Source organism: Taudactylus pleione, unplaced genomic scaffold, assembly GCF_031769625.1.
Source record: "Taudactylus pleione unplaced genomic scaffold, aTauple2 ptg000387l, whole genome shotgun sequence".
In the NCBI taxonomy this organism is placed as follows: Eukaryota; Metazoa; Chordata; class Amphibia; order Anura; family Myobatrachidae; genus Taudactylus; species Taudactylus pleione.
In genome coordinates, this window is record NW_028284788.1 from 250240 (window position 1) to 265667 (window position 15428).

A 15428-nucleotide genomic window follows, 5' to 3' on the forward strand; every position below is an offset into this window, starting at 1 on the left:
TTCAAACGGCGGTCCTTGGAGAGCCCTCAGGACCACAGCCAAGTCCCAAGGCACCACAGGTGGAACAAATGGCGGCTGAATTCGCAGAATGCCTTGCATAAAGGTGCGCACATCAGGGATTGTAGCAATCCTACGATTAAACCAGACAGACAGGGCAGAAACCTGCACCTTCAAAGAAGCAAGGCGAAGCCCATGGTCTAGTCCCGCTTGTAGGAAGGCGAGCACTCTATACAGACGAAACTCCGGCGGTGCATAACTTCTCGGTCGACACCACTGGAAGAACGTATGCCACACGCGATGGTATATTCTCGCAGAAGACGGTTTCCGAGCTCCTAGCATGGTTCGCACTACAGAGCTGGAAAACCCCCTGGACCTCAACATGGCCGTCTCAACAGCCACGCCGTCAAAGACAGCCGAGTCAGGTCCGGGTGAAGACAAGGACCCTGTGACAGAAGGTCCGGTCGTAGCGGTAACCGCAGAGGACTGTCCACGGACAGATCCTGAAGGTCTGAGAACCAGTGCCGTCTGGGCCATGCGGGAGCTATCAACAGGAGCGTCCCTCCTCCCTGTTTGAATTTCCGGATTACCCGCGGAAGAAGGGAAAACGGAGGAAACAGATAAGCGAACCGGAACGTCCACTGGATGGACAGAGCATCCACCAGAGACGTCTTTTCGTCTCTTGTGCGAGACCCGTACACCGGCAACTTGTTCTAGTGCCGGGACGCCATGAGGTCGATCTCTGGAAGACCCCACCTGTCCACCAGCAGTTGAAAAACTTCCGGGTGCAGGGACCATTCCCCCGGATGAACGTCCTGGCGACTGAGAAAGTCCGCCTCCCAGTTTAGCACTCCCGAGATGAAGACTGCTGATATGGCCGGAAGATTGCGCTCCGCCCATATCAGGATCCGGGACACCTCTATGAGAGCCGCCCGACTTCGGGTTCCTCCTTGCCGATTTATGTAGGCCACGGTGGTAGCGTTGTCCGACTGGGTGGCCTTGGAGAACCCGATGTGCCTGCTGGAGAGCATTGAAAACCGCTCGAAGTTCCAAGATGTTTATTGGAAGCTCTGTTTCTGCCGGAGTCCACCTGCCCTGGAACAAGTGTGGACCCGAGACTGCTCCCCAGCCCCGAAGACTGGCGTCCATTGTTAACAGGACCCAATTTGCCACCCAGAACGGACGACCCTTGTTGAGATGGGTCATCTGCAACCACCAGGCTAGAGACAGGCGAACCTCCGGAGTGAGCACCATCGTCTGGGACTTTAGACTCTGAGGCAGTCCATTCCATTTGGACAGGATCAGGTGCTGCAGAGGTCTGGAGTGAAACTGGGCATATTCCACCATGTCGAATACCGACACCATGGAGCCCAGTAACCTCATCGCCAAGTGCAGAGGCACCCGGCGGCTCTGTAGACAACTGCGCACCCTCAACTGCAAGGCAGAGATCTTTTCCCCGTCACAAAGATCCTTAGCTGTCCGGAATCCAATAAGGCTCCGAGGTGCAGAATCCGCTGAGATGGGATCAGGGTGGACTTCTGCCAGTTTATTAACCAGCCGTGCCGTTGCAGTACCGCAATGGTCAGGTCCAAGTGGCGTAGAAGGAGCTCCGGAGATCCTGCCACTAAGAGAAGGTCGTCCAAGTACGGCAACATGCGGACTTCCTGCAGCCGCAGGGAAGCCGCCATGACCGCCATCACCTTGGTGAAAACACGTGGTTCTGTCGCCAGGCCAAAAGGTAACGCCCGGAACTGAAAGTGGTCGCTGCGGATTGCAAACCTGAGGAACTGCTGATGGCGTAAAAGAATAGGGACATGCAGGTAAGCATCCTGTATGTCTAATGACAACCATGTAGTCCCCAGGTTCCAGCGCCAGAATGATGGACCGTAGGGTCTCCATCCGAAACTTCGGTACCCGCAAAGACTTGTTGAGAGCTTTGAGGTTGAGTATCGGACGAAACGACCCATTGGGTTTCTGCACCACAAAGAGATTGGAATAGAAACCCTGGCCCTTCTGGGAGAATGGAACAGGCACTATAACTCCAGCCTGGAGCATAGTGTGCAAGACCTTCCGCAGCTCCGTGGCTTTGTTCCGGTCTGATGGTAGACCAGTGGTGAAGAATCGAGACAGGGGTCTGTGCTGGAAGGAGAGGGCATACCCGTGGGAGACCACCTCGAGAACCCAAGTGTCTGTCGTGGTGACCGACCAACACCGGGCGAACTGCAGCAGGCGGCCTCCCACCTTGGGATCCCCCAAAGGGAGGCCGGGATCGTCAGGCCGCAGGCTTGTCATCTGGCTTAGGGGCCGGACGTCTGGTACTCCAGACCTGCTTCCGGGGCTTGGCCGATTTTTTGGGGCCAGCCTGTCGGGGAAAGGACTGTGCTTTAGGCCTACCCTGGGCCCTATAAGGCCGAAAGGACGATGTACCTGAACAGGAAGGAACTGCAGCAGACGGGAGAAATGCCGATTTGGCTGCCGCCAGCGTGGCTACAATTTTGTCCAGGTCCAGACCAAAGAGAACTTCTCCATTAAAAGGCAATGCTTCCAAGCCCTTTTTGGAATCAGCATCCGCCTTCCAAGATCGCAACCACAAGGTGCGACGAGCAGCTACAGCTGCCGAAGAAATCCGAGACGCCAGGGTACTAATATCCAAGGCCGCTTCGTTGATATAAGTGGCCGAATCCCGGAGATTGCCGATCAACTCCGTCTGTTCAGCCGAACAGTCGGAATCGAAGGACGCCTCCAACGTATCAGCCCAGCGCTCCATAGCTCTGGCAACCAAGCAAATGGCCATAGCTGGCCTAGCTGCCCCCCCCCCCAAGGGAATAAACAGACTTTAGGCAGATCTCCACCTTGCGGTCCATAGCATCCTTAAGGAAGGACATGGATGGCATGGGTAATGTGGCACTACGGACGAGGTGTGTCACATGAGAATCCACCTGTGGAGGGGAATCCCACTTAGAAAAATAATTATCCGCGAACGGATAAGCCACCGCCAAACGCCTCTGCGGCTGGTATCGTTTGCCAGGCTGTTTCCACGCCTCCTCTAAATGGTCCACCAACTGACCTGAAAGAGGAAACACTGTGGCATCACCCTTAACATCCTTAAAAAAGGCATATTTAGATTTAGACACCAGAGGAACTTCGTCCTCAATAACCAAAGCTGTGCGGACTGCCCGAATAAGTCCAGGAATATATACCTTGGACCTAGCGTCCGCCTCCTTAGTACGGAGAGGTTCCTGGTCGGAAAGATCCAGAATCTCCCCATCATCAAACGTCACTTCGTCATCCTCATAAGGAGCAGACAGAGACGCCACCGGCCGCTTATGTGGCTGCAACACAGACTCCCCTTGTAACACCTCCGACAAGTGCTGTACAGAACTAATCAGGGAATTACCCCACGCCGGCTCCTGAGAGACAGGGAGGGGGGAAATAGGGAGACTGCGGGGTACCATCAATTGCCTCGGGAAACCCTGCATGGGTGACGACACCACTGAGTGCTGGGACAATCCCATCTGTGAGAACGCGGGCTGCGGAGCTAACTGGCCCACCAAGGTTGTAAGCGCCTGAGCGAAACAAGCCCAGGGTGGCTCCTGTACCGGTGCTGTGACCGTAATTGGCCGCGCCAATAAAAAACACTGCCGGCATAGCCCCTCCGCGTTACCCTCCCCCACGTAGTACACTGAAGCTGGAGAGGAAAGTCACTCTCAGACATGATGGTGGAAAGTATGTGACCTCTCTCACCAATACTTTTAGTATTGCGAGAGACCACCCTGCAGCACCGCACCGCAAGGGCTTTAGCAGAAAGAACAGGGACAGTGATAAGGCTGACAGTAACAAAGTAAAAGTACAGGCAGCAGCGCTAGCACAGTCACATACAATGCACAGAAAAAAGAATTCCTGCACTATCAGCGCTGATACTCAACTACACAGACACAGAGTCTGGTAGGACACAGCGCTGCATACACAGACCTGACCACAGCGGAGGAGAGGTATGCGGGGGGACCCAGACCACGATGGCTCCGATCATAGGCTTCCAGCAGCGTTCACCATGCGTTCTGAAGATGGCCACCGAGGAGGCTGGCCTGGGGGAGGAGCGCTGCCACAGGGCCAGTCGGTGTGTGCAGAGAGGGCTGTGTGCAGCGGGGGAGGCGCCGGCTGTGAGACAGGGAAGGCGCGCTCCCCTGGCATGCATTTAACCCCTGGGACGCCGCAGCGCTACCACTCTGCCGCGGTCCACTGTCCCAGGGGGGTAGTGGAAGCGCAGGTTAATACCTGGCTCCACGCTGCAGCCAGTTTCCAGGGAGCCCCCTGCCTGGGAACTTAGGGCCATGTTCAGCAGGGTCCCACCGCAGGACCCATGCTGCTTACCTGTAATCCCCTTTAAATCCGGCCATGGCCCAGAACATCTGGGGTCACCGCTAGCTGTGACCCCAGATGCTTACCAGCATCCCCGGATCGGTACTGGTGTTCTGGTACCGGCAGGGGTGTAGGGAAGACAGAATGGACGTCAGTACTGACAGTCCATGCTGTACTTCCAGATGTGCAGCCACAGCTGCCAAGAAGAAAACTTCAAGGGCTCTTCTAAGCCCCCCTCTAGCAGGTGCATCCGACTCCGGCCGGGCACCACACGAAACTGAGATGCCTTTGCTCGGGGGCGGGGTATAGGAGGGGGACCCTAGTGCATCCTGGGAGGCTGAAAACTTAACTCTATGGTGCCCAATGCCTGACGTCATCACCTATACCCCAAGGTATCCTGTGGATACCCTAAGGACCCTGAAGTAGAAAAAAGGATTATTTATTTACTAAAAAGCAGAATAAAATAACAATCTTATTAAGAAACACATATATCGTAAATAGTATACAATGTATCCCATTTGAATAGTACTCATCTAAGCTGCAGCATATTGACCTGCATGTCTAAATCCCAATAGACTATTGTCTGAATGGTGTATTACGTCCAGTAATAATAATTTGTCAGTTTTAATTTATTCTTGCCACCAAAGTGAGGGTATTTCTTCCAGGTGGATAGTCCCCCTCATATAGCAGATTTTAGAATGTTAATGTTGAGCCCAGATAGCCAGCATAGAAGTTGGACGTCCAGGTGCAAGGTATTCACGATGTATTAGCTCTACCCGCTCATGGGGAGCTTGGAACTCCGTATGTCGGCTCTAACAGCCTAAAGGCTGCTTCACATCACCAGTCCCTTGGCCACGACTATAAAGGCCACAACCAGCCCTCAAGGCTGCTCCTACAGCCCACAGGCTGCATCTCACCTCCAGGAATCTGGCCACAATGACCCAAAGCTCGCCAGCCCCCAAGGCTGCCTCCCAAAGCCCAAAAAACCTGTACCACCTCCGTAAGCCTCGTGGCCGCAATTAGTCCGTGCAAAATCCACCCTCAAGACTGGCAATATTTCTGACCAGATTACAATCAGTTCAGCAAGACTACGAAACCATTTGTAACATCGAGTACCATCGCAGCCTCATGCACACTTGCTTAAGCTCTGACCTTACTCAGGAATTGCTAACCTCACCACACGCACTAGCACTCAAGCTGCGTATGACATCGCCTAATTTATGCGCACCCCTGCAACAGCGTGCAAACGCACTGGCACGGCTGCATTTCGCCCAATCCCGTCACCACCCCCAAAAGATACTTCCTGTCAATCACTCTGCAATGGGTCTGTGTAGTCACTGCAATCTCGATTGCAGTGGCTAGTTCGCGCAGCATGCTCTCTGCGATGTATACGCATGCGCAGAACGCAACAATCGGCCAATTGCATGCGTAATCGCAGATGCGATCCTTGCTGAAACAGACCCTATATGTAGGGTGTGGAGGCAGCCACCAGGGCTGTTCTATAAAATGGAGGCATGTTGCCACCATTTTGTAGGTGTGCTGAGTCCAAGATCTGTGTTGGTGGACACAGACTCGGACCTGGCAGAGGGGTTCCGACGGCCAGGCAGAGTAACCTAAATTTTATGCAGACTGGCCAAGGGCAGTTACCATCGTGATAGTTGGTGATCCAAAGCAGTGTCTACAGATACTGTAATTGGATCACAGATGGATGTAGAAGGTGTCTATTTCCTACAGACACCTCCTGCTGCAACCTGCATTTTACTTGTATGGTGTTGCACAGCCGCTTCCCTGCAGCTGTGCAATAATGTACAAATCAGAATCAAGCCCTTAGTTTGGTGGTGGTGGGGATTTTCCTTGCATACTTACTCCCATATATATATTTATTTATATACACACATACTACCGACTCACCCCAGCTTTGCACAGGAGCAATTTTATTTTGCAACAGCCCCCTGCATCTTATAACAACCTACCTCATGTCACCACAATCCCCTATATCTTACCACAGCCCCCTGCATCTCACAACAGCTTCCTGCTTCTTACTCCTGAGAAATTTGTATTGCAGTGACCGTAAGCACAAACAGTATCATGTTCCTGTGCATATATCTGCAGCCTCCATGCGCACCCCTCCCCAGCTGCCGAAAATGGTGATGAGCAATGTCCTCTTAGCACAATGTACCCTGTATTTTCTAGGCTTCCTGTTAAGCTTCCTCGCCATGGTGTCCATCCGAGAACAGTGGGAACATAATTCTGCAGAGGGAGCACTTCACTGTGAAGGAAGTGTACTAACCATCAATATTTTTGTTCCAATGGCATTGTTTTTACCAATGGATGATGGTGGTCCAATGTTTGCCACCATCGAATGAAAATCATTTCATGGTGTTCTGATGGTTGTTTGTTTATTTTAATTCCTGATAGCCATGCCTCCCCATGCTCCTTCCTGGCTACTGTGTCTGCATCAGGGTATCTACATGGGTTCGTTGGAGGCTGTCTCTCAATCTGCCTGCCTCAGACGTGACCCTGCTCAGTCCCCGACTCCCTCACCCTTTAGGCTGCTGCAAAGCAACAGGGCACATTGCAATTTCAAATTGGCTCTCACTGTCTTAGAGAGTCACTCAGCCCAGCCCTCGGCCCTGCAGCAGCAGTGAGTCGTACACACACACAGCTTCATTTCAAGCCTCAGATTCAGATGCTCTCTTGCTATTTCCTATACAGCAGCTTGGTGCAAGATTTTTTTCTGTGACTTGCTTCACAAAAATAGTCACTGCTCGGCTCCCTTTTCTCACAGATGAATGGTTCCTCGACCAATGCTGTATAGAATAGTGAAAACCCCATCAAAATCCGTCCAGTGGTTCAAGAGATTAACCCAAACTAACAGACAAACCCCTAAACCGGGGACTCTGTAATATATATATTGCAGGTCCGGCATTCTCTGGTACACATAGATACTGCTCTGCAGGTGCCCTACGTGACTCAGAGGCGCAGAGAGAGTGGGAGCAGGTACTAAATACCCAGACCGGGTCTTGCCCCCCCTCCCTCTCTGTGTGCTGGGATGCAGTGGGAGATTGCTTGCTCAAGTAGTCTCCTATGCCTGTGGGGGGGAGCGATCACACTGGTCATGCCTCCCCCGACTTTTCACCGGGTTGAGGGGCCCACAGCACCCCACTCCCCAGCGCACAGCGCTGCCTACATTTTTTTTAAAACCTGAGGGGGTGTGGCCACACCCCCTTCCCCTGGGTCCAGCATGGCTCTCAATGCCCCTGCGAGACTGCCAGCTCATTGGTGATCACAATAGAGACAATGTGAGTTGTGGCTCACATATTTTATGATGTGATATATCATGTTTAAATACCATGTATACACACTTTATGTTAAATTAAATTACATCTTGTGTGCAAACTTTCTAGAAATTAATAGAATTGTTGTTGCAATATTTGAATAGGTAGATCGTATGGGTATACTGTAACTTTAGAAGTGGATTATTAATTTTATTACTTAATATTTTAGTAACAATGAACTTAAGTTTATATAATTACAGGTTGAGTCTCCCATATCCAAAATGCTTGGGACGAGGGGTATTTTGGATATCGGAATATTCCGTATTTTGGAATATTTGCATACCATATTAAAATTTCTTAGGAATAGGGCACAAATCTAAACACAGAATGCATTTATGATTCATATACACCTTATACACACAGCCTGAAGGTAATTTTATTCAATATTTTCCATAATTTTGTGGCACAAACAAAGTTTGTGTAGATACATGAAATTCATTTATATGTCATATACACCTTTTACACACAGCCTATAGGTCATTTTATACTTTATTTTTAATAATTTTGTGCCTTAAGCAAAGTTTGTGTACATTGAACCATCAAAAATCAAAGGTTTCACTATCTCAGTCATGCTAAAAATATTCCGTATTTTGGAATATTTGAATATGGGAGACTCAACCTGTAATTGTTATGATTATTATTAAAATGAACAAAATAGTACATTTCCTTCAAAATTACAATATTATGATAAAGTAAAGCTGATCCACGTTTCACCAGTGTCCAAGTAAAATGATTTAGCAAAGGGCTTAGATAAGACAAAAATGCCTTAAACTGAGGAATTCACACATTTCTTTCATCACTACTGTATATACAAATTTTACTGTAGAGTACAATTTTTGTTTTTGTATAGCATCAACATATTGTACATATCAATTTTTTTCTGACAGGATTTAGGTTATAATGTTAAATAAAAGTTTAAGCTTCTTACCAGGTTCTTTTATTGTCAAAAAATAGAACAAGGAAAAGTTTCTTCCCATCATTTTCACGGTATTGCTGTTCTCCCAACTTAAGCACTTCCAGGGTTGGTACAGGAATTGGTATGCCATTGTGCAGTAACCCCTCCCTAGGCATATTAGGATCAATAATCTAAAAGAAATTAAATTTAAAACTTCAGACACAGGGCCTGATTCACTAGTGTGCGCAACTGCATAAGCAATAGCGATTACGCACGCAGTTCAACTGCGATAGTATGCTAATCCATTGCTAATACACTGTGATCGCAATGCCCTTGCAGCACTGCACAGGGACGCCCACTATACCCAGCACACATGCGTATTGTTTAGCAAGACTGCAAAACCATCGGTACAATCGCAGCCTCACGCACACTTGCACAATGCCTGACTTTATTCTGAAATTTCTAACAACCAAGCACGGTATATATGGCCTCAGGCTGCGTAGGCCATCGTAGTGGATAATTTTATGTATGCCCCTGCAATGGCGTGCGAACGCACTGGCACGCATGCATTTCCCCAACCCCCCCCCATAACCACCCACAAATGGCACTTTCTGTCAATCACTCTGCGATGGGTCTGTGTAGCCTCTGCGATCGCAGTCCTGGTCGCATTAGCTAGCTCGCACACTGCGGTGCATATGCATGCGTATAACGTAACAATCGGCAGATTGCGTGCATATTCGCAGTTGTGTATGGTAGTGAACCAGGTCCACATTTTCTTACAGCAAATTACAATTTCCATAACAGATGAATATCTTACCAATGCAGGATAGGAAGGGTATCCACGACATTTAGCCCAGACTAACTGAAGAGGCTTCAGTTCTGTGGAACGGTCACATGACATTAGGAGACTTTCTGCTGAAACAGGCATATGTTTAGAGAAAAGTACTGGGTTAAACTAGAAAAAAACCAACAAACTGCTCAATAAGGAATGAGAGTCTACTTACCCCGATAAGCAAAATCATCATTTATGGTTTCAAGTAGACAGATGTTCGAGAGGGCTGGTTTTCCTAATGGTGCCAGGTTTCTAAAATAACAAACACAGGGCCACATTCACTACCATACGCAACTGCGAATGCAATAGCGATTACGCACGCATTTCAACTGTGATAGTATGTTAATCCATTGCGATCGCAAAGCCCTCGCAGCATAACATTAAGAGACGCCCACTTTACTCACCACACATCTGTAATGTTTAGGAAGACTGCAAAACCATTGGTACAATCGACTACAATCGCAGCCTCAAGCATGATTGCAGAAGCCCTGACCTTACTCAGAAATTGCTTACAACCAAGCTCGCTATGGGACCCCAGACTGCATAGGCCACTGTACTGGATAATTTATATACTCCCCTGCAACAGCGTTTAAACACACTGGCACGCCTGCGTTCACCCAACCATCCCGTCACCACCCACAAACGGCACTTCCAGTCAATCACCCTGAGATGGGTCTGTGTAGTCACTGTGATCGCAGTCCCGATCGCAATAGCTAGTTTACGCATGCGCAGTGATGCAGTGCAACATGGTTTTACCCAGGTTCAAAGTTAATTGCTCTTCAAAGAAATGCTCTCAGCTCAGAATCAGCCAATAGCAGTCATCTTCCACTTGCTTTTACCAACATATAAGATAAAACAACCGATTTTCATTGGATCTTCAAACTTGTTATGGAGCTACACTAACAGTCATGCCAGCCATACAATATTGCATTTCATAAAGCAGTGTGTGACCATCTTAAACTGCACGATCTACTGCAAAAAGACAAACAGACAGGCATTACCTACCCAGAAGAATATAAATTTGGTTCCCCAGCAAGTTCAGAGTTGCTGTCAGAATCTGAGCCACTTGCTGTATGTGTTCCAAATCCATTGACAATTTCTGTGGCAAAGAGTAAAAATAATAAAAAAAACAAACACAAATCAGGACATTACATCCCACCATCCTCTGCTTTCCCAGCCTGCCTCTCCCCATCTTACCCATCCATTTTACAAACGCTGGACCTGATTCAGTGATGGATGTAATGCTGATGTATAAGCAGTTGAGCGATTATTGGTAATTTGCACATTCGTTCCACTGTGCATGTGTCAAATTTCATCACCATCAGTGGGTCACAGCAAGGATGTAGCCGCAGTGTGATTGACAGTCAGAAAGTGTTTGGGGGAAGTAACGGGGAGTGGCAGCCCGAACGCAGGCTTGTCGCAGACTGTGACCCTGTATGCAGATAATATAATCCTTAGGCCATGCTGCATAACAATATGGTTACTCAGAAGGCCGATTACTGACTGATCTGTAACCGATACTGCGCCTTTATATGCAGTTGCTTGAATTTGCAAAGCTGCCGGTTGACGTCTTAATACAAATCAAAGTGGCTGCAACATTTGCATAGTTTCACAAAGTCGCTGCGCACAAATTCACAGCAGTAGTGGCATTAGTGTCCACCTCTGAATCAGGCCCTCTAATTTTCTTCACTCCAGTATCTGGAGATGAAATCAAGCTCTAATCCGGTCTTATCATCTTGTGACCCTTTTCCCCCTCTCTCCTCACTTAAATCTCCAGCTGTCTTTCTTATTTCCTCCTGAATGTCTCAGCACTTTCTTAAACTTAACATGTCTAAGACTGGGCTGATAATCTTCTCACCCCCCGAACAACCTCACCTCCCTCAATTTCATTAAGTATTGGCAGCACCACCATCTCTTATCTCTCACTGGTCATCTATAGACTGGACTACTACAACCTCCTCTCATCTGGTCTACCTGTTTTCCACCTCTCTCCACTTCTATCTGTCCTCAGTGCTTCTGACCGGCTCACCTTCCTTTACAAATGTACATTCCTGCTCCTACAAGAAGTTTGAATTGGATTCTGAAGGGGTGGGGGAGCCAATGCAAACTTCTCACACTAACTTACAAAGCCCTCAATCAAATCTGTCCTATTTACATCTCTGACCTCATCGCTTTTTACAACCCTGCTCGTTCCCTTCGCTCCACAAATTAATGCTACCTTTACTCTCAACTGATTACTTCCTCCCACTCCCGTCTCCAAGATTTTGCCTGTGCTGCTCCCTACCTCTGACCATCAGACTTTTCACCTCTCTACAAAATTTCAAACGGCTCTAAAGACCCACTTCTTTATAATAGCCTTCCAGTTCTTGTTCTAACCCACTGCTCCATGGTCCTTGTACCCTGTCTCTTCCCTCTGCGTAACCTCTGTCTACCACTCCCCTTTAGACTGCAATCTCTTACGAGCAGGGCACTCTTCCCTCTTGTGATTTTACTTTCATCACTTAAACCATCATTTCCCTACTGCCAACAATTACACCAAACCTTTGGTTCGGTCATCCCACTGCTTATTTGGGTCTTATGACCGCTTATGTAGCAATGTTTATAAATCTTGTCCACATTCTGCAATTTTTTGCACTGTAAGTCACTTTTTTATCTTCTTGTTTTGTTCATACCTTTTCTGTGAATGTACTTTAGAGCATTGCGGACCGCTAATGGCACCATATAAAAAAATAATACCAACATCTGATTTCATCCAAAACCAACATACATAAAAGGAAAACATATAGCGGAATTTGTGTATCATACTTTAAGCTAAACATGGATTAACACTTTTAATAGCAAATGTTATTAAATTATTATCAAATGTTATATTATTTTCATATAAAATGAAAATAACTGATGCCTCTTTTCTTCCCATGATCTTATACAGCTTCACAAACCCGCCCCCTAGAGAACTACAGCACCCCTACACAGTATATTTTTGTTCTTACCATGAAAAAACCTCTACCTTATGTGACTGCTTGCATATGGCCACAGGACCTTTCATGTAAAAAAGAGCCAGCAAAAGTGGTTAAGATTAATTACTAATATTAATTGGTCATTGAGGCCAACAATATATAAAACCTGCTATCTGCACACAAACATGTAGAGGAAAACAAATCATCTCTATGAGGTGTAAAAATTAGATACCCAAATGGTAAGAAAAGCCTATGGGGGGGCGTGGCTTAGCAGATGACTGAGCAGGATGCTAAATCCAGAGCTCCTGCTTTTCATGAAAGATTATCCTTGCTAACATCCTTCCTGGGTGATTTTCATCCTTCGTGCCTCCCTGTCCCGTGTGGTACCGGCTGTGGATGTTCTGGAGGGGCAGGTACCCGCGACCTCGCTTGCTGCGTTCCTCCGGCACTTTCGGTCCGGACACCAGCGTCAGCTGCCGCATCCTTTTTATCATAAGTGGCGCGCATTCTTCTTTTGCCGAGCAGATGCCAGACACGCGCTGAAGGGCTCCCGGATACTTATTTATTATTTGAAGGGTGTAGACAGATGCTGAGAGGTCTCAGTGTTATCTGCAATTCTTGGTAGTGTGCAGACAGGAGAGACATGCCATTTTAGTCTGCCTTCACCAACAATCCAGTACAGAGCTATATATGCTTCTATATACCTGTCAATAATACCAGCCTTTTATTTCATTTACTGAACAATTTGTTTTTACTGGATTGGCTCTATTATTAGGCATTTATTGTCTCTCAGCACAAGGATCTACAACAATGACCTCAGGTGTTTGATGAAGATTACTGCTTTCCGCATATTCTAATTAAAGATTTGGAAGCAAGATCTCCCTATTTTCATAAATTTACCTGAGGATTTTGTTTGCTCATGCAATCAGCTGCCGCCACACACATTGACAACTTGCCTTTACCTTCCCCCCCATAATACCAGTGGATTGAGAATGTATTATATTACAACTGTAATTTGCTGGTGATCTCCTCGTAATATCTTTGTCTATTGACTATGCGGGACAGGTCATAAAACGTCATAGAGTATTATTTGAGATCTGGAATATTTGTCACCTATGTTATCTTTATTTATTCTCAACACGTGGTATTGTATTTCACCATAGAGACTTTGGATACTATCTAAATGTAATTTGGATTTTTGTATGGAGCCTCACTGCTAACCTTCACATGTAACCTTTTATTTTTGGGGTGTTACACAATCTACAGTAAGCCGTAATTGTATGGCATTGCACTTACTACTTTCATCGAATTTTACATGGAAAAATTCCTCTCTCCCTCTGCCACATTGAAGCCACAATCACAAGGGCAGGAGAAGCGCAGGGCTGATCCTAACATGGTCCTTTATACAGAAGCTTTAACTCCTGCTACTACAAAAGTAGCAGTTCCTCATGACTCCTTTGTTACTTACAATGATGCATCAAATCAACTATGGCCCTCCTTCTATCTGAAGCCATATCTGACATAACTTCTAAGTTACAACATCTTATTCAGAGTTTCAGAAGCTGAACAAAGAGTAGGCAAAGTTTTCTAAGATGTTTCCCTGTTCACAAGTTGGAACAGGACAATTACCAATTATGGAACAAACTCAATGACCTCGAGAATTGATCCCGTAGGAACAATGTTAGATTGGTGGGCCTTCCAGAAACAATGGAAGGTCCTTCTTTGGCCCTTTTTGTTCGTAATACTTTGCCTTCACTGCTTGAAATTTAATCAGAATGCCGAGATCTTGTAATAGAAAGAGTTCATAGAATTGGACAATCTCCCTGCACACAAGTGGCTCGTCCTAGAGTTGGCCTCTTTTGTTGCCTCAACTATTTGCATAAACAAGCATTCTGAGCAGCTTCTAGAAGTAAAAAGTCGTTACAATGGGAAGGTTCCAAATTTATCTATCTCTCAGGATTATTCTGTTGAACTATCCAGAGCCCGCAAAGCATTCTCACCAGTTTGCACTCAATTAATTTCAGATAAGTGTAAATTTGCACTCATTTATCCGGCTAGATTCAGACTCTTTGATGGGACCTCCTTAAAGGACTTTGCCAACATAGCTGACGCTGAAGCTTTCATATGTGAAGAGAAAGAAGCTTCCTTCCAAGATGTTTCTTTGCTGGCTACTATTTGGTTCACTCCCGGACTTCATCTGTCTCCTTCACTTGACCTTTCTTTGTTTGATTTTGGAGACACTATATTCTTCCTGTTCCTACATCTACAGTGGTTAAGTATATAAATATACTTTCCTACATCTACAGTGGTTAAGTATATAAATATACTTGTACAGTGCATCCAGAAAGTATTCACAGCGCTTCACTTTTTTCACATTTTGTTAGGTTACAGCCTTATTCCAAAATGGAATAAATTAATTTTTGTCCTCAAAATTCTACACACAATACCTCATAATGACAACGTGTAAAAAGTTTTTTTGAGATTTTTGCAAATCGAATTTAAAAAAAACCTAAGAAATCACACGTACATAAGTATTCACAGCCTTTCTAAAAATATCAGACCCACTATTAATATGATTGCGACAATATGCTCAGTTTTTCTTATAGTTCGTTTAATGATTTGTTTCTCACCCTTAACGGTTAGATATAAAGAGTTATAACGTGAGGCTCTATTGTGCCTTTTTAAATACAAATTTCTCTTTTATGCTCAGTAAGTCATATAATTTTTAGTTAAGCTTATTTGAAATGCTATATGTTTCAATAATTCAATGTATTGATTATTGTGTCAACCCCTTGGGCTAAATTTACTAAAGTGAGAGTTTTAGAAGTGAGTTTTAGAAGAGATGTTGCCCATAGCAACCTATCAGATTCTAGCTATTATCTTCTAGAACAGTGATTTTCAACCTTTTCAACTCTAGGGACACTACACAAGATTTTAAAATTGCTAAGGCACACTATCCGGCTATGCCGTGTGTGTGACCAATAAAAAACCAAAACATTGGCTCCCACATAAAAATATACACACGTATTGGCCTCCACAGGAAAAAAGCA

At 46.2% G+C, this 15428-nt stretch overlaps 1 protein-coding gene across 6 annotated transcripts in view; it reads right to left on the reverse strand.

Annotated features, from left to right (window-relative positions):
• The window catches only part of BRPF3 (bromodomain and PHD finger containing 3), a 331101-nt gene that overhangs the window by 50543 nt on the left and 265130 nt on the right, over nt 1–15428 (reverse strand). For 5 of the 6 annotated variants that reach the window (XM_088445751.1, XM_088445752.1, XM_088445755.1 and 2 more), the window contains 4 exons: nt 10427–10520; nt 9594–9673; nt 9407–9504; nt 8623–8780 (listed from right to left, as the gene is read on the reverse strand). In XM_088445751.1, the coding sequence (XP_088301877.1) occupies nt 8623–8780; nt 9407–9504; nt 9594–9673; nt 10427–10520 (430 nt within the window). The remainder of the gene's footprint in view (nt 1–8622; nt 8781–9406; nt 9505–9593; nt 9674–10426; nt 10521–15428) is intronic. The other variant, XM_088445753.1, reaches the window with a different exon arrangement.